This window comes from Saccostrea cucullata, unplaced genomic scaffold (assembly GCF_032062105.1).
Source record: "Saccostrea cucullata isolate Sc308-1 unplaced genomic scaffold, CSIRO_AGI_Scuc_v1 ctg265, whole genome shotgun sequence".
Classification (NCBI taxonomy): Eukaryota; Metazoa; Mollusca; class Bivalvia; order Ostreida; family Ostreidae; genus Saccostrea; species Saccostrea cuccullata.
Window position 1 is genome coordinate 97,446 of NW_026927443.1, and position 26,829 is coordinate 124,274.

The following is a 26,829-nucleotide window of genomic DNA, read 5'->3' on the forward strand; positions in this document are numbered from 1 at the left end:
TCTTAGGTGAGCATTTCTTACCAATTAAGATTAGACTCCAGTTGTTTACTCTATGTTCAATCCACTCAGGTCCTCATATTAGGCAAGCATTTCTTGCATTCAGCCATCCATTGCTAGTGAGCATATATTCACATAGGCAAGATGCCCTCAGCCTGCAGGATTCAGAGTAAACAACTACAGTTATGTAACTAGTACCTGGTTCTAATGCTGGGAGATTGACTTAATCTCTCTTGTATAAGCTGCATGAGCCCTCAAGGCAAATTTGTGAAATATTAAATAGTATTGTGAATAAAATTGTTGGAACTCTCAATTATATTCTGTTGTGTTTGGATAAATAAAGCTTAAATAATGACTGGTAATCATGTCTAGGTAAGGAATATTAACTAAAGGTAATAAGTAAAGGCCTGCTAACCTTGTGTCTACAGTTAACTTTATATTTTACAGATTACACAGACTTGTAATGACAGTCCATGTCAAAACAATGCAACATGTAATGTAGAAACTGGAAAACAGGTAAATTACATTATACAGCAAAACTCAGTTATACCGAACTGTCCGAAGTCACCAAACCTATGAAATTACTTTGTTATATCTGGAATTCGTTATAACCGTATAAGAAATTCATTAAAATTAATATACTAGTAGCTTGGGATCCAAGATGACTTCGCTATTTCTGTGAATTTGCAACATCCGTGTTTGTACTAAACGAGTTTTACTGTATCTATTGAATGGGAGAACATTTTTTTAGAGGGAATGAAAGATTTTATGTGCCTTATTATAAAGGTATCTCAAAATTACATGTCAGTGGAGACTTGAAATTACATGTTTTAGTAATGGTACAAATAAAAAGAATGTAAATTATGAAAATATTAAAACTTATATTATTTTTTATATCAGCCTCCATTCAGCTGCTCGTGTCCTGTGGAATATACAGGGTCTCTCTGTGACATGAAGAAGGACTTCTGTAGTGACCTTCCTTGTTTAAATGGGGGCACCTGTAACAACGATTATACAGGAAATACTTACACATGTTCGTGTGTCGCAGGTAACAGGAAATTCAGCTACAGACCTGACTTAGATACTTTCTTTTTCCTTTTTGTTGACCTCTGAATAAAGGTTAAATTTCTTTTGATTTTCAGGATATGATGGCAAGAACTGTAGTAACAACATTGACGACTGCAGATCAGAACCATGTCGTAACAATGGCACCTGTGTGGACCTTGTAGATGACCATATTTGTAACTGTACTGATGGTAAGTCTATTAGACTAAAGATGTCATATAAATTGTTAGATATTTTTAACCCTCTTGGCTTGGATAAATGAAAAATCTAAGTGTAATTGATCTTAATAAAGACCCTACAGGTGCATCAAAAATTCTGTCACTGAATGGCCCTTAATGTCAGTTTTCAAAGACCAGTCATTAAAGAATTTTCTTCGTAGTAACTGTTTCCGTTGATTTTAGGTTGGGAAGGCCAGTCCTGTAATGCAGACATCAATGAATGTGATCACCAGCCCTGTCAGAGAGGAATGTGTGTTAATACTGCAGGAAGCTACCACTGTAATTGTGTAGGGGATGGCATAGGATACACAGGTAATCATAGGAAACAGAACATTTGGTTGTTGAATTTACATTTAAGCTCTTAATTTATAATGTTATAGATCTACCCTTCAGTAATATGAATTGTGAAGTACGTATAACAACATCCCCCCTCCCTGGAATTACTTTTAAAAATGTTTTGGGTTATCAAAATTTACAATTCCCATATACCTGTGATAAATGTCAACTTTTAAAATTCTTATTTTGAAAACTATCTGTAGCAGAGTTATGGATCTTTAACTTACACATATAAGATACTATGTACTGGTAATTGACTAGGACAGCTTTGTTTTATTTTTAGGCCCAGACTATGGATGTTAAGTAATGGACTAGGTCCGCTTTGTTCTATTTTTAGGCCCGGACTGTTAAGTAATTGACTATGCTTGCTTTGTTCTATTTTTAGGCCCGGACTGTTAAGTAATTGACTATGTCCCCTTTTGTTCAATTTTTAGGCCCGGACGGTTAAGTAATTAACTGTGTCCGCTTTGTTCTATTTTTAGGCCCTGACTGTGGATGTTAAGTAATTGACTATGTCCGCTTTGTTCTATTCAAGGCCCTTGACTGTGGATGTTAAGTAATTGACTGTGTCCGCTTTGTTCTATTTTTAGGCCCTGACTGTGGATGTTAAGTAATTGACTATGTCCGCTTTGATCTATTTTTAGGCCCGGACTGTGGGGAGGACTATGATGAGTGTACAGCAGAGAGCCCCTGTGCCAATGGAGCCACCTGTCTGAACTTTGATGGAGGATACAATTGTAGCTGTACGGAGGGCTATAAGGGACATAACTGTACTGTTGTGGACTGTGACAGTGTGTCCTGTCAAAACGGGGGCCAGTGTAAACCCCAACCTCCACTCAACAACACCTGGATGTGTGAATGTCCTCGCTATGTTCATGGTAGGCATACTTATCTATCCCCCCCACACACAAACAACAAAACACTGAACAAACATGGATGTGTGAATGTCCTTGCTATGTCCATGGTAGGAATACTTATCTATCCTCTCCCCCCCTCCAACACACACAAACAAACACTCAACAACACCTGGATGTGTGAATGTCTTTGCTATGTTCATGGTAGGAATGCTTATCTCTCCCCCCCTCTCTACATACACTAAAAAACAACACATGGATGTATGAATGTCCTCGCTATGTCCATGGTAGGAATACTTATCTATCCACCACCACACACACAATTTACACTCAACAATTAATGCATGGATTTTTGAATGACCCTACTATGCCCATGTATAGCAACCCCTCCTCTCTCCCCTCCCCAACCACCAACACAAACACTCAACAATACATGGAAGCTTGAATATCCTCACTTTATTATATAGCTAATAGTCTCTAATAAAATACTACCTAAAATCTAGAGAATTTTAGCGTTCAATATCTTGACGTTTTATTGAACGCTGACTTTGTATTACGTAGACGAGTATGTCCAAAACATTCTGAATACGAGTGTTCAATATCGAACACCCCATTGTAAACAAAAAAAGTCATCTTGTCAAATTCTCAGAGCTAAATTAAAGAAAGGAAGTGGCATCTGGGTAAGATGTTTTATTTTATACACAAAAAATGAAATTATTTATTCAAAATTTAGTATTGATTACACTCATTAAAACCTAAATAAGCAAATCATAACGCTCGGTAGGGTCATCGGAATGATGCGATATTGAACACTTACAGGACAGGCGTTAATTTGAATAATGATACTAAAAAATCATGTATTTGAGTTTTTAGCTCACCTCAACGAAGTTGGGGGAGCTTATGTAATACCCTCGGCGTCGGCGTCCGTGTCGGCGTCCCGGGTTAAGGTTAAGTTTTTTGGAGCAGTTTTCTTTTTAAGTACTTCTATGTCCTATATTGATTAGACATGCATGGAAGATGTTTCTAATGTGTTTCATTGTACCAGTCAAAGTTTCAGATGCTGCAATTTCAGCAAAGGAATGACCAGGTTAATGTTTTTGGAGCAGGTTAACATTTTTGGTGCAGTTTTTGGTGTAGGTCTCATTTTCGAGTAACTATAAGCCCTATGTTGACCAAACTTGCACAGATGATACATCTAAGGATGTACACTACCAGACTTGCTTCGGATGCTGAATCTGACCTACATTTTCCGGTTGAGTGAACAGGTTAATGTTTTTGGTGCAGGTTTCATCTCCAAGTAAGTATAAGCCCTATGTTGACCAAACTTGCATGGATGATACATCTAAAGATGTACACTACCAGACTTGCTTCGGATGCTGAATCTGACCTACATTTTCTGGTTGAGTGAACAGGTAAATGTTTTTGGTGCAAGTCTTATCTCCAAGTAACTATAAGCCCTGCTTGGACCAAACTTGCATGGATGATACATCTAAAGATGTACACTACCAGGCTTGCTTTGGATGCTGAATCTGACCTACATTTTGCAGTTGAGTGAACAGGTTAATGTTTTTGGTGCAGGTCTTATCTCCAAGTAACTATAAGCCCTATGTTGACCAAACTTGCATGTATTAAACATCTAAGAATGCACATTACCAGGCTTGCTTCGGATGCTGAATCTGACCTATATTTTCTGGTTGAGTGAACAGGTTAATGTTTTTGGTGCAGGTTTCATTTCCAAGATACTATGAGCCCTATAAAGACCGAACTTGCATGGTTGGTACATCTTAGGATGCATACTACTAGATGTGCTTCGGATGCTGAATGTGACCTATATTTTCCGGTTGAGTGAACAAGTCAATGTTTTTGGTGCAGGTTTCATCTCCAAGTAACTATAAGCCCTATGTTGACCAAACTTGCATGGATGATACATCTGAGGATGCATATTACCAGGCCTGCTTCGGATGCTGAATGTGACCTACATTTTTTTGGATGAGTGAAGAGGTTAAATTTTCATGCAAGTTTCATTTCTAAGTAACTATTAGCCCTATGTTGTTCAAACTTGCATGGATGATACTTCTTAGGATGCACACTAATGGATTTGCTCTAGATGCTGAATTCTACATACATGTACATCTTTCAGATAATGTACCAGGTAAAAGTTATGGATGCAGACTTGCAAACTTGCCCAAATGATGCATAAAGGGATGAAAACTCTCAAACTTGCTACAGATGCTGGATTTTAATCACATTTTTGTGACAAAGAACTAGTTTGAAGTTTTTTTTATAGGTTTATTCCAAAGTATCAGATCAAAATTGCATAAATTTTGAATGTACACTTTTTGTTGGGTTATTGTGTGACTTTGCCTTATTTAAAGACAACGTTCGTTGAGGTGAGCTCTGTAATCTCTGATTACCTATGTTTTTAGTTGGAATAATTATTATGAATTATGAGGAAGTGTTTTAGCTATATAGTAAAGGAGTTATTAAACTTATATTGACGAATATTGGCACTCGTTTGCTGTTCAAATGCACTCGCAAGCTCATGCATTTGCAGAGCCAACTTGTGCCAATATTTAAGGAATGACTCTAATTCTTGGCCATATTATCGAGTATAATCTGGTTTGGGTCAGTTTACACTTTATAATCCGCGAAGCGGATTATAAAAAAGCGTAAACTGACTCAAACCAGATTATACTCGATAATATGGCCAAGAATTAGAGTCGTTCCTTATAATTTAATTTTAAAATAATTCAACAACTTTGGATGTAAAATTGTGTTGCTTTTTACGAGTTCAAATTTACCGCGCAATAATACAACCGTAGTAACGGAAGTGATGTGAAGCGAGGGGAGGTAATAACTGATACATAAATCTAGCAGCCATGATGTGTGTTTACATGAGGTAAGATCGAGTAAGTGTTTGAAGTTAAAGATAGAGTTATTAAATCTTGAATTTTCCATGGACTCCGAGGACTGGAAATGAAGGGATTGCATGGATAAGATGATTAAGCTGGTCGTCAAGGGGGCGTGTCCCCATACCAAACCAGTTTATGCAAAATGTTTTGCGTTCCTTTTTGAAAATCAACCAATGAGAGGCGAGAATATAAACAAAATTAAATTATTCACCAATATAAGTTCAATAACCCTATAATATCTATAGTGAGAATATTCTTCTTCCCCTCCCCCCATTATATGCACATACAAAAATGTTAAAAAATTAACATAGAGATGTGTGATTATTTACATGAAGAATACTCATCAAGATGCTGTCAATTGTCAATTCTGAAAAATTTCATAGCATTATTACAATGTACAGCCCTCATGAGGTTTATGTTTTGTCCTGTCTGTTACCTTCAAAAATTTTTATTTTCACTTTGAGAGTTGATGAAGAAGGCAATGTCCGGATCATATAAACTTGAACATGTGCTAACTAATATAGGTGTAAAAACTAGTGAGTCTTGTTTTCAGTCACACACATAAGTATACCTGTCCCATGTAAAAATAAACACACACATGTATGCTGATGTAAACGTAAGTGGATTGCCTAGGGGGTTGTTTGTGATTATGATGGATAACCAAGATACCAGGGTATGGCACCCAGGGGCCACACTGTCAACGCAAATAAGGCAAATGGCTGAAGTCACTGTATGTAGACATCAAAGGTCTTTGTCTATATATGTACTAGACTAAGAATTTTTATTGTATCTAGAAATCATCTTAATTATGCAGTAGAATGAATTGAACATTTTTATGACTTTAGGATTAACAGATCTGTTTCATCTTTGTTTTTCCCTAGAGAAGATTTGTGCTAAAAGATGACTAAACCTTTTGTCTACATTGTAAATATTGAGTTTAGTATAATATGGAGTTATCTAAATACAAACCCCATAAATTGATAAGGAATAATGAATAAACACAGCAAATTGATTTACTAGACAGTGCTCTTCACATTTGCTTGGATTGACCCTAGATTATATGGCCAGGTAAACTAATTTAGTGTACCTATTGGTGTAAACACCTGTAATTAGCTTACAGGTATATTGTCATCATCAGATGAACCGACGAGTGTCTGTTAAATTTCACACAGTTTACAAAGGAGAAGGATATTCTTTGTGATACTCAGTTGTTTTTAGATTCATTGGATCTTACTCTGCCAAGTTTCACAAAAGTTGAACAATTATAATTGCTATAATTAAAATTCATCTGGAGATAGCTGTTCTAAGGTGAAGCTTTTCTATTGGACCTAATTGTCGACAGAGTAGAGTTTTGTGATCACCTAGACTTGCAGTGGAAAGTTAATTCATGATCTCAGCAATGTGAGGTAGAGAATGAGATTTCAAAATGCAATATGTTTTATTTGCTTGATTATGTGGAGTTAAATTAGTATTTTTTAAAGGAATTGCAGATTTGTGACCTGATATATTTAACACTTATAAACATAAGACTTGTTTATACTGGATAGTGTAATCATGCATGAATAAAATAGCTTTAATTTCCGTACTCCAATCAGAATTTTGCAGAACTTGTGATTTTCACAAGATCACAGATATGTGCATCAGTAAAAGTCTGCATATAGTCTTTTCACTAATTAACTTTAAGAAAATGTTGGCATTCTTTTTCTGTTTGCAGGTGTTAAATGTGAAACATTAGGGCCTTGTTACTCAAGACCATGTGATGAGAATAATACTGAAAGTTCCTGTACAGAATCTGGGAATCTGACCGATTATACCTGTCCATGTAAAAAAGGTAAGCTGTCAAGAAAAGGTCATGATGATTTTGTCATTAGTTTTTAGCTCACCTGAGCCGAAGGCTCAAGTGAGCTTTTCTGATCACATTTTGTCCGTCGTCCGTCCGTCTGTCTGTCCGTCTGTCCGTCTGTCTGTCCATCTGTCCGTCTGTAAACTTTTCACATTTTCGACTTCTTCTCAAGAACCACTGGGCCAATTTTGACCAAACTTGGTACAAAGCATCCTTGGGTGAAGGGAAATTTAAATTGTTAAAATGAAGGGACATATTCCCTCGCAAGGGGAGATAATCAAGAAAAGACAAAAATAGGGTTGGGTCATTAAAAAATCTTCTTCTCAAGAACCACTGGGCCAGTAAAGCTGAAACTTATGTGGAAGCATCCTGGGGTAGTGTAGATTCTAAATTGTTCAAATCATGACCCCCGGGGGAAGGGCGGGGCCACAATGGGGAATCAAAGTTTTATATAGAAATATATAGGAAAAATCTTTGAAAATCTTCTTCTCAAAAACCACTGGGCCAGAAAAGCTGAATCTTATGTGGAAGCATCCTGGTATAGTGTAGATTCTAAATTGTTCAAATTATGACCCCCGGGGGAAGGGTGGGGCCACAATGGGGAATCAAAGTTTTATATAGAAATATATAGGAAAAATCTTTGAAAATCTTCTTCTCAAGAACCACTGGGCCAGAAAAGCTGAAACTTATGTGGAAGCATCCTGGTGTAGTGTAGATTCTAAATTGTTCAAATCATGACCCCCGGGAGAAGGGCGGGGCCACAATGGGTTATCAAAGTTTTACATAGAAATATATAGGAAAAATCTTTGAAAATCTACTTCTCAAGAATCACTGGGCCAGAAAAGCTGAAACTTATGTGGAAGCATCCTGGTATAATGTAGATTCTAAGTTGTTCAAATAATGACCCCCGGTGGAAGGATGGGGCCACAATAGGGAATCAAAGTTTTATATAGAAATATATAGGAAAAATCTTTGAAAATCTTCTTCTCAAGAACCACTGGGCCAGAAAAGCTGAAACTTATGTGGAAGCATCCTGGTGTAGTGTAGATTCTAAATTGTTCAAATTATGACCCCCGGGGGAAGGGCGGGGCCACAATGGGGTATCAAAGTTTTACATAGAAATATATAGGAAAAATCTTTGAAAATCTTCTTCTCAAGAACCACTGGGCCAGAAAAGCTGAAACTTATGTGGAAGCATCCTGGTATAATGTAGATTCTAAATTGTTCAAATAATGACCCCCGGGGGAAGGGCGGGGCCACAATGGGGAATCAAAGTTTTATATAGAAATATATAGGAAAAATCTTTGAAAATCTTCTTCTCAAGAACCACTGGGCCAGAAAAGCTGAAACTTATGTGGAAGCATCCTGGTATAATGTAGATTCTAAATTGTTCAAATAATGACCCCCGGGGGAAGGGCGGGGCCACAATGGGGAATCAAAGTTTTATATAGAAATATATAGGAAAAATCTTTGAAAATCTTGGAAGCCAGAAAAAGTGAAGCATATGTGGAAGCATTCTGGGGTAGTGTAGATTCTAAATTGTAGGAATCATGACCCCCGGGGGAAGGGCGGGGCCATTATAGGGAATCAAAGTTTTATATAGAAATATATAGGAAAAATCTTTGAAAATCTTGGAAGCCAGAAAAAGTGAAGCTTATGTGGAAGCATTCTGGGGTAGTGTAGATTCTAAATTGTAGGAATCATGACCCCTGGGGGAAGGGCGGGGCCATTATAGGGAATCAAAGTTTTACATAGAAATATATAGGAAAAATCTTTGAAAATCTTCTTCTCAGGAACCACTGGGCCAAAAAAGCTGAAACATATGTGCCCATGGAAGGATCATGGGGAAGTGTAGATTTCAAAATGTCTAAATTATGATCAGTGGGGTAGGGTGGGGATGCATTATGTATAACAAGGGGGAAATCTGGTAAAGAACAGAATGGTCAAAGCTTCTCAGGTGAGCAATGTGGCCCAAGGGCCTCTTGTTTTATTCTATAATCACTTCTTGATTTCTGTAAAACTTGAGACCACTAAACATTGACCTGTACATGACCTCATTTCAGAGTGGCAGGGTAAGAACTGTACAGAGGATGTTGATGAGTGCACCACCTCTGCTCCGTGTTCCCCCACTAACAGCTATAACTGTACTAATGTCCAGGGAGACTACCTCTGCTACTGTCACCCGGGCTACACCGACAAAAACTGCAACACCGATATTGATGAATGTGAGAGTGTCTCATGTGAACACGGGGGCACCTGCATAGACGAAATCAACGCTTACACCTGTGTCTGTTCACCTGGTAAGAGCAGGTTGTAGAGAGATGTACAAAGCTGTATAAATTACCTGTTTTGATTTCATTTTTTAATTCTTCTTTTAGCTATTTTCATAAAACATGGACTTATACTTAAAAGTTTTGAAGACTTTAAAACTTTAATTTAAAAAAAAAATGAAAACATTTACATAAAATACCTTAAATGGAAATAAATGATTTTATACATAAAAAAAAAAAAGAAACTACTCTTTCAAACAAACAGAATACATTGTATATTTCATTTGGTTGCCAAACTACTTGTGTATTCTGTAATCAATTTCTTTTGTAATTTTATCAACAACAAAAAAATATTTTTCACAAAAAGTAGATTAAGAAAAATGTACAGGGATAGTAAAAAGTACACTGATGCTTTATTTTAGGGTGGACCAATACAAGCAACTGTATGGAGGACATAAACGAATGTCTGCCTGATCCCTGTAAGAACGATGCTACGTGTGTCAATACAGCTGGTAGCTTCCACTGTAAATGTCAGGCCGGCTACATAGGAGACTACTGTAACACCAAGGTAAACTCTGACGGGATAAACCAAGTAAAAGGACAATTTTAACAAGTCAGGTCTTTTCCCATTTTTAATCCTGATTTGTTTTTAACATTGATCTCTTATGGATACTAAATATCTAGATATTCATTTTATCTGCTGTCATAAAATTCCATTTTAGGAGTAGATGATCAGTTTCCTTTAACCATGGATGATTTAAAATGCTGCATGTTTTAGGGTTCCATAGAATGTCTATATATACTGTGTATGTTACTGTACATGTTGCTAGTGGTTGCTTAGATACTGAGCTTAGTGCTGCCCTCTGTTGTAGGATCCAGATTTCAGGAAGATAACTCAGGAAGACAACATCTGGATCATTGTGGGGCCGGTGGTGGCGGGGTGTCTGTTAATAGTTATTATAGGTAGGTGGTTGCCTTGTAGGATCAGATAGAATAATACTTAACAGCCATAACTTAACATTATTATATTCCCAGTATATCTATGCAAATGGAACAATTGTGTCGGACTGATCGATTCACCTTTTTTTTTTTCATTTGATTAATATAGTGTTTGAACAGATTTGATATTTTATTTTATTAATTTTAACATAAAACTTATAAAACTTTAAAAATTGTATTTTTAGAAAAATAAAAAAAGGAGTAAGAATGTTAAAAGCATACAATAAATTTATTAATCTGCTCATTTCTTATAGGTGTTGTAATATTTTTGAAAATGGCTCGTAAAAAACGACGAACACGAGGGACATATAATCCTAGTCGACAAGAGATGAATGGATCAAAACTGGAACTTGGTCGTGTATTAAAACCCCCTCCTGAAGAGAGACTAATTTAGTTATTGATTTAGTGGACACCTGTGGTGAATATTTCAATATTTCATTAAACATAAAGAGAGGAGAAATGGAGTCGTCTACTTAGAAGATTCCTAAGGGAGGTAACTCCAGTGAATTATTGACTCCCGTCTACAGACTTGGTCACTAAGACCATTATTTTACTCTGCCAAAGATGACCAATGATCAAACAGAAATCAAAACCAAACCCTGGAACTATGCAATCCTCGGCTGCTGGGACAAGGGATATAATCTGTCCTCTCAAGCAAATTTAGGTTTAGACAGCCATCTTGTGGTGTTTATGGGGAGGCATGTTTGTGTACCTGTGAATATTAAAATGCAGTGAATGCATGCATTCCATTCATTAAGTGCTAGTAATTTTACCATTTATGAGAGTTATTTTCTGTGTAATGGCATAGAAAGCATATAGTTATACAGATCACACACATTGTTTTTCTCAGGAATGTTTTGCAATAACTGTCATTTTCTTAGCCTGAACCTTCTGTGTGTTATTGTTCAATCATTGTGAATGTTGTAAGATTTCAAAGCTTAATATCAGTCCTGCTATATTTAAAGTTATTGCCATCATTTTCTTAAGACATTTGCTGAAATTACGATGTATGAACTTTGGATTCATGCCTTGATTGGATATACAAGGCTTGGATTCATGCCTTGATTGGATATACAAGGCTTGTATAACTCTTATCTATCTGTGGGCCATTACATGATATCATCATCATCTGAAATATTGTTTTATATTCTGATAATATGTCTTGTTCTGTGATATTGGCCAAAGACTTCAGCACACATAGGTCTCATCATGTCATTGAGTGGTTGTGATGTTACATCTGATAATGCATATTCATTGTAAAAACAATTAATATGCCTGTTTTAAACTTGGAGAGTTTAATTTTTCTTTGCCATGTGTACATCTTTTTATTTCTTGCTTTTATTCCAACATATTTTGAGAAACTTGAAGAGGTTTTAATGTAAATCTTGACTGTAGTATGTGAGTTGTTAATTTGGTGCTATATATTCACTGGATATAAGTTTGTTCATCCCTTTAAACCATATACATGTACCGTTTGAGTTTAATCCATATTGTGTATGTGACATCGCTCATGCTAGGAAACAGTACTGTTTTATAATTATTTTGTGAAGGACATGTAGCAACCTTGGCTTCTGCAGTTACTGTACCTCTATACTAACTTTATAGTGAAAATGGATGTAGATAGTGTATATGTGTGTCACTGAAAGAATGCCTTCATATTTTAGTATGCAGAACATGGTTTTTCATAAGATGTGTATCTGTAAAACTCATTCATAATATTAATACTCATTTATGCAATAATGTATGTAGGATATATTTATTGAAACTATATGCTGAAAAGACTCTCTCTGAATAAAATGACCTTTGTGATTTAACCTGTGAACTGTATATCTGACAATCATTTTGGTTTCCATCTACAGTTCTTAGGCCAAAGGCTTATTTTGTTTTGCTTTTCAAACACATTTTGGAAATTATCTAAAGAAGGTTGTGTACTACAAGTACATTCCAATTTTTATCACGGAAGCTTTTTGAAGACATTTTTTAAACATACATATCTGAAATATATCTTGGTTGTGATTGTTAAAAATAATGAACAAAAGTTGTAACTGTTGAAACTTTAACCTATTTTTTTTAAACTATAAAAGTAAGTTAGTTTTGATTTTTGACTATGTGAATATGAAGATATTGTATATATTTTAAATCATTTGAAATCATATATTTGTATATTTTTATATTATATATTTGAAGCATTTTTTCTGTAATTCATACATAATACATTTTTATCCAGACAGAGAGAAATGAGATTATCACAGTTTTCATGTCATCATTATTATTCCTTTACTTCATATATTTTGCCTATTGTCAGTGTAACATATAAAATTTATATTCTTTGCCTATTGCCATAGTGACATCATAAATCATACGTGAAGATGCTACGCAAGTTTGCCATTCATTACCATGATAAATGTAAGACAGATCAATTTCTCATGTTAAGAAAAAAAAAGTTTTTACAAAGAAACTAAGATCAGAAATATTATAGATGTCATTGTATTCAATGACATAGTGTATGATTATAAAACTAGTCAGCAATATTTAATTCATTATGAAATAAAGTACATTTAATACTGGTATAACTTTGTATTTCTCTTTGTTTTTGTGGTTGTCAGATGAAGAAAATTCTGTGTATTACATTTGATATGGTATTATTTTTGTCTTAATGTAATTATGGACCTACAGTTGAACTCTTGAAATCTCAAATCTTCAGATATCTGGAAGTATTTTCTTGGTCCCATCAAAATACTACGATAAATAAATGGTAAAGTTAATATCTGGGTTCTTTATGAGGAGAATGCCATTCATTTCCTAGAGATGTTAATATGAATCTTGAATGACAAAAACGTCCCCTTTTAATTTTTAACATAAATGTAAATTTTTAGTGAAAACCTTTATTGCTTCTCAGGAATAAATTTTGCGTTTTTTCACAAAGATTTTTGGATCTAAATTCAAAGAATTGTTGACCCTTTTCCATGACTTTGTTTGGAAAAAAAATAACATTTTTGAAAAGACAGTCAAACATCAAGATTCAAGGAGATGGCGGGGTAAACAATCATAGTGTTTTTAGAAAGGTAATGTTACAGGTAATATACATGTGAAACCCCTTTCTCTTCTCATTCAAAAGTTATTCCCAGGGTTAAAGTTTTTAAAAGTAGGCTAACTTCAAGGTCATGGTCATGAGGTCAAAAATCAAAGTTTACTTAGAAAGATCTTATAACAGGCTGTGATAAGACCTTTCTAAATACTGTGATTCACTGGTAATAGTCATGTTTAATATCGAAGGCCTATCTCTTCTCATTCAAAAGTTTTGGCCAATTTAAAGTAATGTTTAAATTTTTGAAAAGTGGGTCAAACTTCAAGGTCACTGGATCAAAAATCATAGTGTTATTTAATTAGAAAGGTCTTGTCACGGGTAATAAACGTGTAATATGAAAGTTCTTTCTCTTCTCATTCAAAAGATATGGCCAAGGTTAGATTTTTATGGTGACAGACGGACAGACTTACAGACGATTGAGATTTGATGTACCCTTGCTTTCACGACAGTGGAGGGGGGGGGGGTCAAAGGGTGGAAGCTTTGTTTATGTGTATGCCACCATGCAATACAGTGAAACTTGACTAATGCAGGTGTTGTGCATTCCGGGATCTTGTCTAACACGTGTAAACTTCCAGTGTCTTTCAGAACGTTCAATAGATAATAAAAACGCTGTCTAATCCAAACTGTTGTCTCTACTTACTGGGATTTTTTTAACCAGTGGTAGCAGATGTTTTTACTTATATGTAGTGTGGTGACAGCTTCGGTGTTGATATTGCAAACATTGAACATTATAGTCAAAAATTTAACACTAATACCATGTTGAATAGTAACCTTTGCTCCCTCATTATACTTATAAATAAGTTTTTGTGTATTGTAAGTTAGTTAACCCGAGGCAAAGGTTTAATCAAGCTTTTCCGATCAAAATTTCATTTTTATTCAAATCGTGTCCCCGGGGGTAGACACTGGCAAGGGTTATCAAGTTTTACATGGGAAGATATAGAAAAAAGAATCTACTGATGAAGAACAAGAAGGGTCATACAATGGTTTAAATGGAAGTGGGCGTTTCCCATCGAACATTAATTGTACATAATGACACGCCCATTTCTTTAGAAACGAGAAAGAAATATTTTTCGTTGTATAGTTTAGCAGTGGAATGTTTATAGAAAATTCATAGAAGCATTTTCCCCTCAAGAGTAGCAGTGTGACACTAAGTCACTTTGATATGCAAACATTCCCAAGACAACCGGAAGGGGGTCATAATTAATGATCATGGATGAACAACCTTTGGAAGTTGTTCATGTCTTGCTCTTATGTAAAATATTTTGCTGAAATATAATCACCAAGACTTATGCTATTCGATAGATAAAATATTGCGTTTCAAAAATTATGAGTCCATAAGAAATTCATTGAAAACTATTAAGTAAGGGTCCTGGTTATGTTATCATAATAAAATTAATACGATTTTGTTAAGTATATAAAGCGTACTACATATCTACGGAAATCTGGAGAAAATATGACTACGTTTCAAAGAATCGGCCTTTTTTCAATAAACTTTGCAGTTAGTGCGCATGGCTTCATATATCTTTTTGTTCTTTCTGTGAATTCCAGTCAACATTTCCACTTTACTGAGCATACTGAAAACCTGTCATCTTCTATCTGCTAAAAGAACGTGTTCGGTCTGTGTGTAATTATTTCAATCGTGTTGGAAAGGTTTATGAAAATAATGACAGGTTCTCGGGCCCAGTGATATTCTAATATGTCGTCTCTAGTAGTAACGCGGACAATCTGTCATTTAAGATAGCCGCTCTCTATAATTCAATGAAATTACAACTCATTTTGAGATTATGCCATTTTTACCCGACCTTTTATTTTTTCTTCTTCTGTGGAACGTCTCTAACTCTTAAGAACGCTTTTTGTACATTGCATCATATAATGATCTCACGGATTCAACCACTGTAGCATCAAACACGCATTTGACTATACATGTATATCAATATTAAATTTATAGGTGAATTTTACCCCCCCCCCTCCAAAAAAAAAATGTTTTTCTCTCCATATAGTTCTTTATATGTTTTTAAAAGATGTCCATCTGGTATGCAATAACAGTAAAGAGTTTTAATTTTCCATTATCGTAATAGTCTTTGATGTGTGGATCCCGGAGAAGAAACACTTGAGCCGATCAATACTTAAGGTGCGAGGACCCAGAGAAGAGGAGAGACCACAAAGAAGGCGGGTGGACAGAGGGACAAAATTAGCCGGACTGTCAATACAAGCTACCTAATCAAGTATTCATACGCTCATCAACGAAACGGCCTTATATAACTATCAAATGATTGTTGATTTCATTTCATCAAAATGTTTTGTATGTTATAATGAAATATTGTTTAGTCGGAAACTTAAAAGAGATATTTCAATACCAGAAAGTGTGTGTCAGTTCCCTAAATAATGCACACATTCTACACTTCTTCATCAAAGTACAATATACAGGTAGACTGTGAGCGTAATTTTTGGTTGAATATGTATGTTTTAATATGAAAAAAGTTTTACACATTTACTTTAGTATGCCCTTGGTAATTAATCTTCATTAATGATAATAGAAAATAATCTGATGCCATTTAAATTTAAATGTTCCGGGTTATAGAACTTCGGAATGGTTAGCCATTTAACATCACAGACATTTGCAATAGGTTATCTCATTTCCCAAACAAAAACTGCGAGTTTCACTCCCTTTTTGCTTCCTTTGACACGTATTTGTCTTTTGAGTTGTTTTTCTGATGTTTGATAAGTGAAAAAAAAAGTCAACCAATATCTGCAGGTCTGCCCAGCTACAACTTCCCTCATATATGACAACCAGTTTCCAAGCGGAAATGGCGGATTCTTATTTCGTTTTCGAAAATCTTTGATCATTTTTCCTGTCATTTCATCGCCAAGATGTTAATGGAAAATGGTAGTCTCATGAAGGAAGCGATGGCTAATTTTACACCGAATGTAGATCCACTGTACTTAATTCTGAGCTCAAAATCGTGTCTAAATTTCTCAAAAAACTTTCGAACTATCTGTGATAACTCCAAACAAACTTAATAGTTCCGGAGAAGTAGACCGCGCGAAACAGCGCATGTCGATAGATACAGAACAAAGTCATCATGACACGAACAACTGCGATTAAATGTCTCTTAAGCCTAATTAAATTATAATTATTTTATAGATCGTTTCCTCTGTCTGACCATAGTCTCATAAGAAGAATAAAAAGAGAAGTTAGAGTGGCGCCCATGGTAGGTTCTAATATTTTATCAAAATTGATAGATGCCCCCCCCCCCTTCAATATTTGATCAAGAACAAGATCAAACTACTTTAATTTCTGTACATTGCTCCATCTATCAGTCTTTCTTAGGATGGTATTCCCCTTTCTGATTATGAACCGTAAACAGGGGACAATAAGTTGTTATATGAATTATAAATATTATTTGTTTCCTTTGCTGTGTTTAATATTTGAGTGTTCTCACCACGACAGTAGCCCTCTACAAAGCCTGTTCACGCCTATTGGCGATCACAAGGTTCTTCGCTCTAAGACTCTTGAAGACTTCGAGAAAAGTTTCACAAAAACAATTGTCGTTTGTCCCAGCGTGATGAAGTTTGGGGAGCCCCGCTGACAAATCCCTGCTATTATTTTTTCTGTCCTTTTTGTCGTTATTAAAGGTGTTGACGAAGAACGGGTGAACCTCGATACAAACTCATTTGATTAAAGCCGCATGTTTTATTAACAAATTAAAGAAGTGACAGCATGAACGCACAGGCCAGATGGACATCTCTTGTATCGCCACAAACTGCAAAAAATTCTTTTTATACAAATTCGATTATTATAGTGCTTTCAAATTTAGGGTTTTTCGACCTAAGTCAATTCAGTTCCTTGTTAAAAAATTGAAAATACAGCTCCTTTTTTTTTTGAAGATATAAAATAAGTAAACTTTACCACAAATGAAATTGAATAAACGTTTGTATTCAATGGAAAATTTCGTGTAGAAACATAATTTTACATATGATACCAGGGGATACATTACCTATATATCTCACAAATATTTATTGTTATCATTTCAACATTATTATGCTAATAGATCTCACTGCGTAACGACCACTTGTTGAGAAGAACCGGCGAATGGCACGCGACGGACCACTGTGAGGCTTTGCCGCGATTTGATTGGTCGAGCATTTCTTAGAAAATCTCACGTCTCCTCTGCTAAGAGTGAATAGTTTTTGGAATAAATCTGACATAAAGAGTAAAATTGCAACATAATTTGTCAAAAGCGATTGTCAATTTGGTGCAGGGTTATTAATGATCGCGATCTCCCCTCGAGCTGATGGTATCACAGAACAGGGAGATGAGGATAACACACGGTTATAGCAGCGACTCAGAACTGGCCTCTTATGAACACGATGAATTTATTCCCTCCCCGGGATCAGAGGAAAACCCTGACAAATTCTTATGTACCATGATGAAGGTAAACAAAATTATTTTCAAAATATATATTTTGTTCCCGTGTATATCATCTAGGAGACACAATTTTTCATTTAAAATTTCCCTAGGACAATCCATGCTTAACTTTTTCTGCGATATTTAATTTATTTATTTTCGTAATAAAACATAATAATATATTTATATGTACTTTTTATATGTAGCTAATTTCATCAATTTAGTTTTTCAGTGATATGTTCTAAATAAATCTAAATAAAACAAAAAGTTAAATAATTTATCAGTTGTACTGAATTTCAGTGATATAATTATTATGAAAAGGAAATGTAAGATATTAATATCCTACAAATTTAAAATGAAAAAAAATGTATATATTGTAAAAAAAAAAAATATTTATATAAAGTTCGGAGACAGATATAAATCTGCAAGCATCTTTGACAGAAAGTCATTGATGAAACAACATTTAGCTGAAGAGACGCGTTTTTCCCGAAAGCCATTAAATCTTACATATTTTAAAAGCTGTTAGAGGTACACACTGTTATATGCATTATCGTGACAAGATGAAATGCTTTTTCGTTGTTGTTTATTTTAATATTTTACTTCGCTCCATAGTCCATTAGATGTCCTGCTAGACAAATCGCGCTTTTTCACGCTGACACGCTCCTAGAACATTCCGGACATGTCCCGGGATTGGGAGTTTATTTCCGACAGTGAAAAGAAAGCCCTTTCCAATGTCAGGACCCCATATACCTGTAGACCCTACTTTCTGGGAATTCCATTAAATGCCTCTCCGACTGCATGTATAAATGCACCTCTACGGAAACACATTAGAGAAAATCTTTTGATCGGAGTTGAACCCACTTAGGCATCCATTTCTTAAACATCTTGGAGATCTCTGGCTGCGTTGTTAACGTCCGTCCATTAAATGAGACACGGTAAAAACATTTTAAGACATTTTCTTTTTCAGGATTGAGTCACGAAAGCTCGCAGAATTACCGCGGTCTTAGACCGGGCTTTTTCCTTCAAATGCGCGCGAGATTGTGACAAATGATTTTATAATATATTTATATTTACAAATCCCATTTATTTTATTGAAAGTGTTTTCCACATGACAGGCGGGTTTAAAAGTTCCGGAAGACCTTAACATTAAGACCGATTACTCTCGTATTTCACGAAATTTGTTTCTATTTTTCGGATTCCAGATCTGACGATGCATGTCATTCTGTCTTTAAAAGAAGACGATGTTTCAGTTCAGTTCAGTATGAAACCAAATTTAAACGAACAAATATAATAGTAAATACTAGTAATTTAATATTGGTGAAGAGAGAAATGAAATAGCAAAAGAATGAAAAGACCGACACCAAATTGTTTAATTTAATATTTTATCATATGAAAAAAATAAAAAATAATTTTTTATTTTTTTTTTAAATTAGAATAAAGTAATTTTAAAACAAATATTAAGTTTGATAAATAAGCGTATCTGTTTACTCAAAAATAGCTTTTCTTAGGTGCAACGTTTAAATCTTGATATCCAAGAACGCTGTCGGGAGCCACATTATCATGGCGACACAAGTGGTTCTCCTGTCATACATGTAAATGAGTACATGTGGCACACGAATCTAATAACATCATCATCAATTTATTTTTGTTTTGTTCTTAGCGCAAGGAGATTGAATATAATTAAGATTATGATATATTTTAACCTACTAGTGTATTTAAAAAAAACATGACTACATGTATATTATTATTAAGTTGAAAACACAGCATAAATATATATCAATGTTGCAAATGATTTCAAACTGTTTTCCAACTTATCGAACAATTTTAAGAAGATATAATATGGAAGAAAGGGAAAAAATGTGTGGTTTCCAACAAAGAAGGCCAGTTCGTCTGTATTGACGATCGCTGACAAGAGACGATCCATAAAGAAAAAATGGAGAGATAAAACAACCCCGAAAATTATCAAAAACTTAAAATTGTTTATATCACTTCGAATCTTTAAGTATCGGAATGACAAATTAACGACTTTCCCCCAAACGAAACATGACGGTAGAATCACCAAGGGGCTGACTCGCTCGGTCGTGCATCTGGACGCGCGGTCGGGGAGACTGCTTTGACACGTAAACTAAGATTTGACAAATTGATGGAAAGTGATGCCATAAACCTATCTCTGCTAGAAGCAGGCGGGACTTTATGAGCAGTTTATAGTCTTAATGTTATTGAAATTTTATGTCTTGAACATTTAAGTCTTAGCATGTAGGTACCAATCCATTTTAGTGTTATACTAAGAGCTGCACGCAAGTTAAAGACAAGAAAGAAATCTGGGTATAAAATATCTCCCGGGATACTGTAATGAAATTATTGATTTGTCTGTCTTCTCTGTGTAGAACATTTTGAAATGTCTACATTAGAAAATAAAACCATTTTACATAATTTTAAACATCGTTATAACTGTGTCATGATAAAAATTACAAAATTTTAAATGTTCAAATTCATTTTAATTACTGGTTTGTTACTTAGTTATTCTTGATGCTATTGGTGATAATTTTTATGAAAACTTTCTGATACTTTATTTCTTTAGCAAAATATCTAACTTTCCACGTAAACCATGTTGGATCCTATTGGTGTGTTCTTTATTATATAATCTCTAATTATCATCGAAAAATATATGTCTGCATAAGGTTACAGTGATAAAATGTTGACAAAAAATAAATATCAGATACATTTTACGTCATAAACGAAGGTAAATTCAAGCGACACTCATTTTGTTAAACAACACAATCATGTTTCTTTATAAATTATAAGCTACCGGGACGTTTACTTTTTATATAAATCTATGTGATTTATGCCATTATAGAGTGGAATTTGAAGATAATTCAACAATACTACAATGCTATCCTAATTTCCCTTAAAGAAAATAAACAAAACCATATTGAACCATTATCTGTTATAATGCCCAAGTTCATAGTGTGTTTAACCTTAGTGAATCTATGGAACATAGAATTACTTAAATAAAATTTTTTATTTTTTATATGATATATTCCAAGTGTATACATATGGTAGTGAATACTATAGAACAAGCATTGTTTGATTTTTTGTTCGTAATAGTTAAAAGCACATACTTTGATTTTCTGTAGTAAACCGGAGTACGATATGGAACTTTTACTCTCTCTCTCTCTCTCTCTCTCTCTCTCTCTCTCTCTCTATATATATATATATATATATATATAGTACAAAGAAATTAACTTTATTAACCCATTATATAATTATAGTAATATAGTACACAGTATCAAAGTTTATTAATTTTGAAAAAAAAATTTAGTCAATATAAGGTAAAATTAAAACTTTGATTTACAGAAATGAAGAGTAAGGAAATTTGATTTAGTACAGTAAAAAACTCTGATTTACTATTGTTGTCATGGAGGTTACGGAAGTTGTCGGTACTCTTTATTGTTATTTAGGATTTAAGTTTTTATTATTTTTTTATTTCTTTGATTCATTTTTCAGTCTGATGGTGACCTTTGTCACGGCTGTGGGGATCTGATTACTGAGCGATTTCTGCTGCACGTGAATGGTCAAGCCTGGCACGTGGGCTGTCTCCGGTGTTGTATCTGTCAGATCGGGCTAGAGCGCCAGACATCATGCTTCATCAGAGAAGACAATATTTACTGTCGAAACGATTATTCAAGGTATTGGGCGAAACGTCATAATTGGCATTGTAACGTCATAGCACCTGTTTCATGACGACAAATCTTGGTTATTTCTTACATAACGTCATAATTGGCATTGTGACGTCTGAGCACCTGTTTTATGACGACACAATCTTCGTTATTCTGATATTACGTCATAATTGGCAGTATGACATCACATAGACCTAAAGTGAAGGACAAATCAGGTCTATGGATATCACCACTGACATTTGTTAACCAGAAATCGTAAAATATGTTCAAATACTACCAAAGGCACCATTTCATGCATCCACATGGGATTCATTTATTTATACTTATAAAAAAAAAACTTCTAAAGCACAGTCGTGATTGTCAAATCATATATTTCATGTATTCTACAATTCAAATTTAATTCATCTTTTTACTACAGTTCAAAAGTCAAGCCTTTGGAATTAGTCAAAAACTAGATTGTTTGTGGAAATGAATTTACACCATACCCCCGATATCTTCGGATGTACAGTGTTTTCTAGCTAGATAACTTATACACAGAGGTGTGAGAAATGGTTTTGATCCTGATAATGAATGACAAATCATTTTGTTACATGGTTGTTACACTAGAGACCGAATAGCTCCAACAAGAAATCACGACAATTTGACAACAAAAGATCAAGATCAAACATCACATCGAGTCCACTAAATTTCATTTATCGTACAAATTAGCAACAATTGAGAGGGTTACCAAAGATCGACTTCAGCGTTCGTTAGATGAATTCAAATTCTGTCCAATCGATCCCGCACTAATTAGCTGGAAAATTGTCAGTCGGAAGAACGGGAAATATTTGGGTGTTACCGGACGATTCTAATTTAGTATTATTTCCCCTCACATTAGGGTCACAGATTCAATAAAATGATGTTTGCGGGACATACTAAACAGGGAGAAAAATAACCTTGCTTTCTGTCAAGAATAAATAACATATTTTTTTTTCTTCCAGAATTCAAATATTTTTACTTAAATACTCGTCTCTCTTACTGGTAAAAATAACGTTAAGAACAGATGATACAAACAAACTTTTGTCAAAGAATTTGAAAATAAAAACTTGGGTCATGTTTGAATAAATAAAATGAATAACTTTCACCGCGTAGTTCTTAAATTTTTACTCAAATTTGGACAAAAATGGAATTTAAAGTGAAAAATATTTGAATAGATTAATATAAGGATGATTTCAGAAGGGAATACTTTTAAACACCACAGAAGGTTTACAGTTTCTTTATATTCTAGAAATTTATTTATTTTTTTTTTTGCATCATTTACAATGAAATTAGGCCAAAGAATATATATCAATCCCGGCATCCATTTCTTGTTTGTATCATCTGTCCTTAAATTGCATTACTATGATTTAAATGGAAACTCATAATCCAAATTAAATTACTTCGATGCCATATTAAAATCCGCGTTTGGTTTTGTTTTTAATACATTTAATGCATTTCTTATATTGATTGAATCCAGGACCTTCCAGTCATTGATTTGAACATACTAGTATTTTTATTTTCTATAAACTTTACAAACGGGATTGGAAAAAGGTTCTGAAAACTTAGGTGGTTCTTCCCCTGGTTCAGGAATTTTGGGGAGGTCAAAATTACCACTACATTACGAAAATTTTAAACTCATTACAACACAAAATGTAATTTGAAGCAAAAAGTCAATGCAGACTGTCTTGTAATTATACAAATGAAAAAGACAAACTTTTTGGGATTATGTGCATTAATTTTTGCATCATTGTATTTTGTTTCGAAGTTAAGGCATAATTTAATATTGCAGAATGTTATGATAGCCCTTCTTATCTATAAAAGTAAATGCATTTTCATAAAATGGGGGAATACATGTATATTACAACCTATAAAGCTCTTTATAGAACTTTGCTTTCTTTATCCAAAACGTTCCTACATTTCCTGTCGGTATAAAACAAAATGTTCAAATCATTGTTAGTTGCCATAACAAATGATAACAATATTTTCGAAATGTTGGATGTTTTCTTGTTTTGAATTATGATTCTTATCCAAGTAATTTTAATTAAATCGAATGGAATTAAATATTGCTTACATTCATATGTTTAAGCCTTAATTTCTAATATTTTGTGTGTGAATTCTTTAATTTACTGCGCCTCGGAAATGGTTTCTCCTTTAACGTACAGAGCACAGGCACCTGATATTACTTATTTTTCTTTAAATAAAAGATACCCTTACCAAATAATAAACTTGACGCAAAATGTAATAATGCCAATTGTAATCGAAATAAAAATGTTTTTACATTCTCATATCTTTGATCTCAACGGAAAAAATATTAACGCATGATGTAATAAATATTTTGCGTTAAATTGTTATTACATTTTTATATTGTAATACTTCATGAATATGCCATGCACTTCGAATGTACGAAATGTCCATTTCTGGTAAAAAGTGATTGTCTATTTTTACAATGAGGAGTCAGCGAGTATCCTTTCATTCACAAAGGAATACTGTAAAAAACCAGAAGTCTCTGTCGAGAGAGGACTGGTTTGTAAAAAAACCATTGCACTATTTTATGTTTTTTTGTAGTCTACTTGTGTGCCAACTTATTTTGAAATCAAACTAAAACTGGAAAGTTGTTTTAAAGGAACAAAGAAAATTTATTTTTAGTAACCATGGCAACACCGTTCATCGAAATCAAAAAATCTTTGATGGAGATATAATTAGTGTAGTTCTACTTGTGTGCCAAGTTATATTGAATTCAAAAAACTGTAATATTTTTAAAGGAATTTCACAGAAAATTCTATTTTAAGTATCCATGGCAACACCGTTCATCGAAATCAAAAACCGATGCATTATTCTATGTATCTTAGTGTAGTCTATTTGAGTGCCAAGTTATATTGAAATCAGACCAAAAAAAATGTTTTAAAGGAATTTCACAGAAAATTCTATTTTTTAACCATGGCAACACCGTTCATCGAAATCAAAAACCGATGCACTATTGTGTGTTCTTAGTGTATCAATATTGTGTGATATAAGTTATATGATGAAATCAATGAAAACTGTAGAAGGAGTAGCGTTTTAAAGGAATTTCACAGAAAATTCTATTTTTAGTAACCATGGCAACACCGTTCATCGAAAATAAAAACTGATGCAAAATTGTATGAAATGTTGTCTACTTGTGTGCCAAGTTATATTGAAAAAGGATAAAACTGTAGGAGAAGTAGCGTTTTGAAAAATTGTTTACAACAACAAAAATTGTGAATACACTGACACTTTGACACTATAATATTTTCTGTTAATTTATATTTCTTACAGAAAAATACACTGACCATTTCACGTTTTTTTTTAATTTCATTTGAATTTTAAGTCCATGCACTAGTATATAAGCTTAAATGACAAGTTGAATTAGAAACATATTTATAAAAACAAAACATCGTATTTAATTTATAAATTTCTATTGCAACTTACGTTTTCTTTCAAACCATTGATTTCATGCATAACGCCAGAAATGTCACAATATAGTACAAGGCTAAGTCTACCTTTTTAAAATAATTTTTATAAAAAAATAACGAAAAACTTGCTTTTTATGAATTATTTCACAGTAATATCTATTTTTGCAGAGAATTTGGAACCAAGTGTGCTAAATGTTACAGAACTATACAATCCACGGACTGGGTGAGGCGCGCGCGGGAAAACGTCTATCATCTGGCCTGCTTTGCCTGCGACAGCTGTAAAAGACAACTGTCCACGGGTGAAGAGTTCGCCCTACAGGGGGACCGGGTCCTGTGTAAAAGTCACTACATGGAACTTCTGGAGGGCGGATCCAATAAAGGTACAGTCAAACATGGTTATGACGAGCACACTAAAGTAATTAATATTCATTCCAAAATAAAAACAATTCTAAACATATCGGATGTAACGAAATACATGTCTATTTGAACCGAATCAAAATTATTCTTCTCTTTGCTTTAAGTGTTGTTTATTGTAAAACATACATGTGGCATAAGAAATTACTTTTACATTAACAATTCTTTACTATTTTTTTTACTCTAGATTCGGAATGTAACCAGAAATCCAAAGCGAAGCGAGTGCGGACGACCTTTACCGAGGACCAGCTACAGGTGCTGCAGGCTAACTTCCAGCTGGACAGTAACCCGGATGGTCAGGACTTGGAGCGGATAGCTCAGATCACGGGGCTCAGTAAACGGGTGACCCAGGTGTGGTTCCAAAACTCCCGGGCCCGTCAGAAAAAACAACAACAGGGCGGGGAGCATACCAGTCCCTCCTCCAACTCCTCCCCGTCCAAAACACACAGTAAGGATTACATAGTGCTATAATGCTAACATAGGTCTCCCACCCTTGTTCTTCAAATTTGAAACATATATCTAACTGTTATCTTCATATTTTATTTTACATGTACATTCATTTTCATTTCAACCTAAGAAACTTTGCTAGAACAACAAGTACAATTTTATTTTTTTTTTCTACAAAGAAACCTTTACTGAAGGGGATTTTAAGATTTTTACCTTTCAAATAGAGAACAACACATTTTTCAAAGACAATGAAAAAAAGATATAAAGAAATTATGGAGAGTAATAAACATATTTTTCATAAGATCCACAGGGCCAAAGAATTCCCTATGGAATGTATTTGATATTTTAATGCTATAAAAACCTGAGTTTTGCTCAAAAAACACAAGATGATTAAGATGTAATATAGACTTCAGTAATATATACATGTACCAGGTATGTATATTTATAATTTTGATATTTATATACAACTTTGTTTGAATTCAGGTCCCCAACATTGGCTTAATGGATCAGACAGTCAGCACAGTGATAGCTATTCCTTCTCAGACTGACTCCCTCCAAATCTGTCACATGACAGTCACATGACAAAACACACGTTGCCATTGGCCAGGAGTTTCATGATCTGGAAATCTTTGTGCTAAATTATTTTTGAAGTATTTTAGTTCTATGAGTTGTTGTCTCTAGTCATGTAAATTACTCTATTGTTATTTATTTGTATATATGTTTTGTTGCCATAAATCATCTGCAATAATTATATTTATTTGTGTACATGATTTGATGACTGGGAAATTATTTTACAAAACTTAATCCACAAGCAAAATGTAAGGATTTATATGATGTGGATTAAGTCCC

The 26,829-nt window shown here is 34.2% G+C and overlaps 2 protein-coding genes across 5 annotated transcripts in view; both read left to right on the forward strand.

Moving 5' to 3' along the window:
- LOC134274488 (protein crumbs-like) overlaps positions 1 to 10,927 on the forward strand; it is a 46,813-nt gene extending 35,886 nt beyond the window's left edge. For all 4 annotated transcript variants that reach the window (XM_062756765.1, XM_062756767.1, XM_062756768.1 and 1 more), the window contains 10 exons: positions 445 to 513; positions 898 to 1,045; positions 1,140 to 1,253; positions 1,464 to 1,592; positions 2,261 to 2,494; positions 7,097 to 7,213; positions 9,289 to 9,525; positions 9,918 to 10,063; positions 10,368 to 10,458; positions 10,749 to 10,927. In XM_062756765.1, coding sequence (XP_062612749.1) covers positions 445 to 513; positions 898 to 1,045; positions 1,140 to 1,253; positions 1,464 to 1,592; positions 2,261 to 2,494; positions 7,097 to 7,213; positions 9,289 to 9,525; positions 9,918 to 10,063; positions 10,368 to 10,458; positions 10,749 to 10,888 — 1,425 coding nt within the window. In that variant the 3' untranslated portion in view covers positions 10,889 to 10,927. The remainder of the gene's footprint in view (positions 1 to 444; positions 514 to 897; positions 1,046 to 1,139; positions 1,254 to 1,463; positions 1,593 to 2,260; positions 2,495 to 7,096; positions 7,214 to 9,288; positions 9,526 to 9,917; positions 10,064 to 10,367; positions 10,459 to 10,748) is intronic.
- A 6,971-nt stretch (positions 10,928 to 17,898) lies between these two features.
- On the forward strand, positions 17,899 to 26,719 carry LOC134274505 (LIM/homeobox protein Awh-like). The gene is made up of 5 exons (XM_062756791.1): positions 17,899 to 18,018; positions 21,498 to 21,679; positions 25,288 to 25,499; positions 25,721 to 25,981; positions 26,464 to 26,719. The coding sequence occupies exons 1-5, from the start codon at positions 17,899 to 17,901 to the stop codon at positions 26,526 to 26,528; spliced, it is 840 nt and encodes a 279-aa protein (XP_062612775.1). The 3' UTR covers positions 26,529 to 26,719.
- The last annotated feature ends 110 nt before the right edge of the window (positions 26,720 to 26,829 follow it).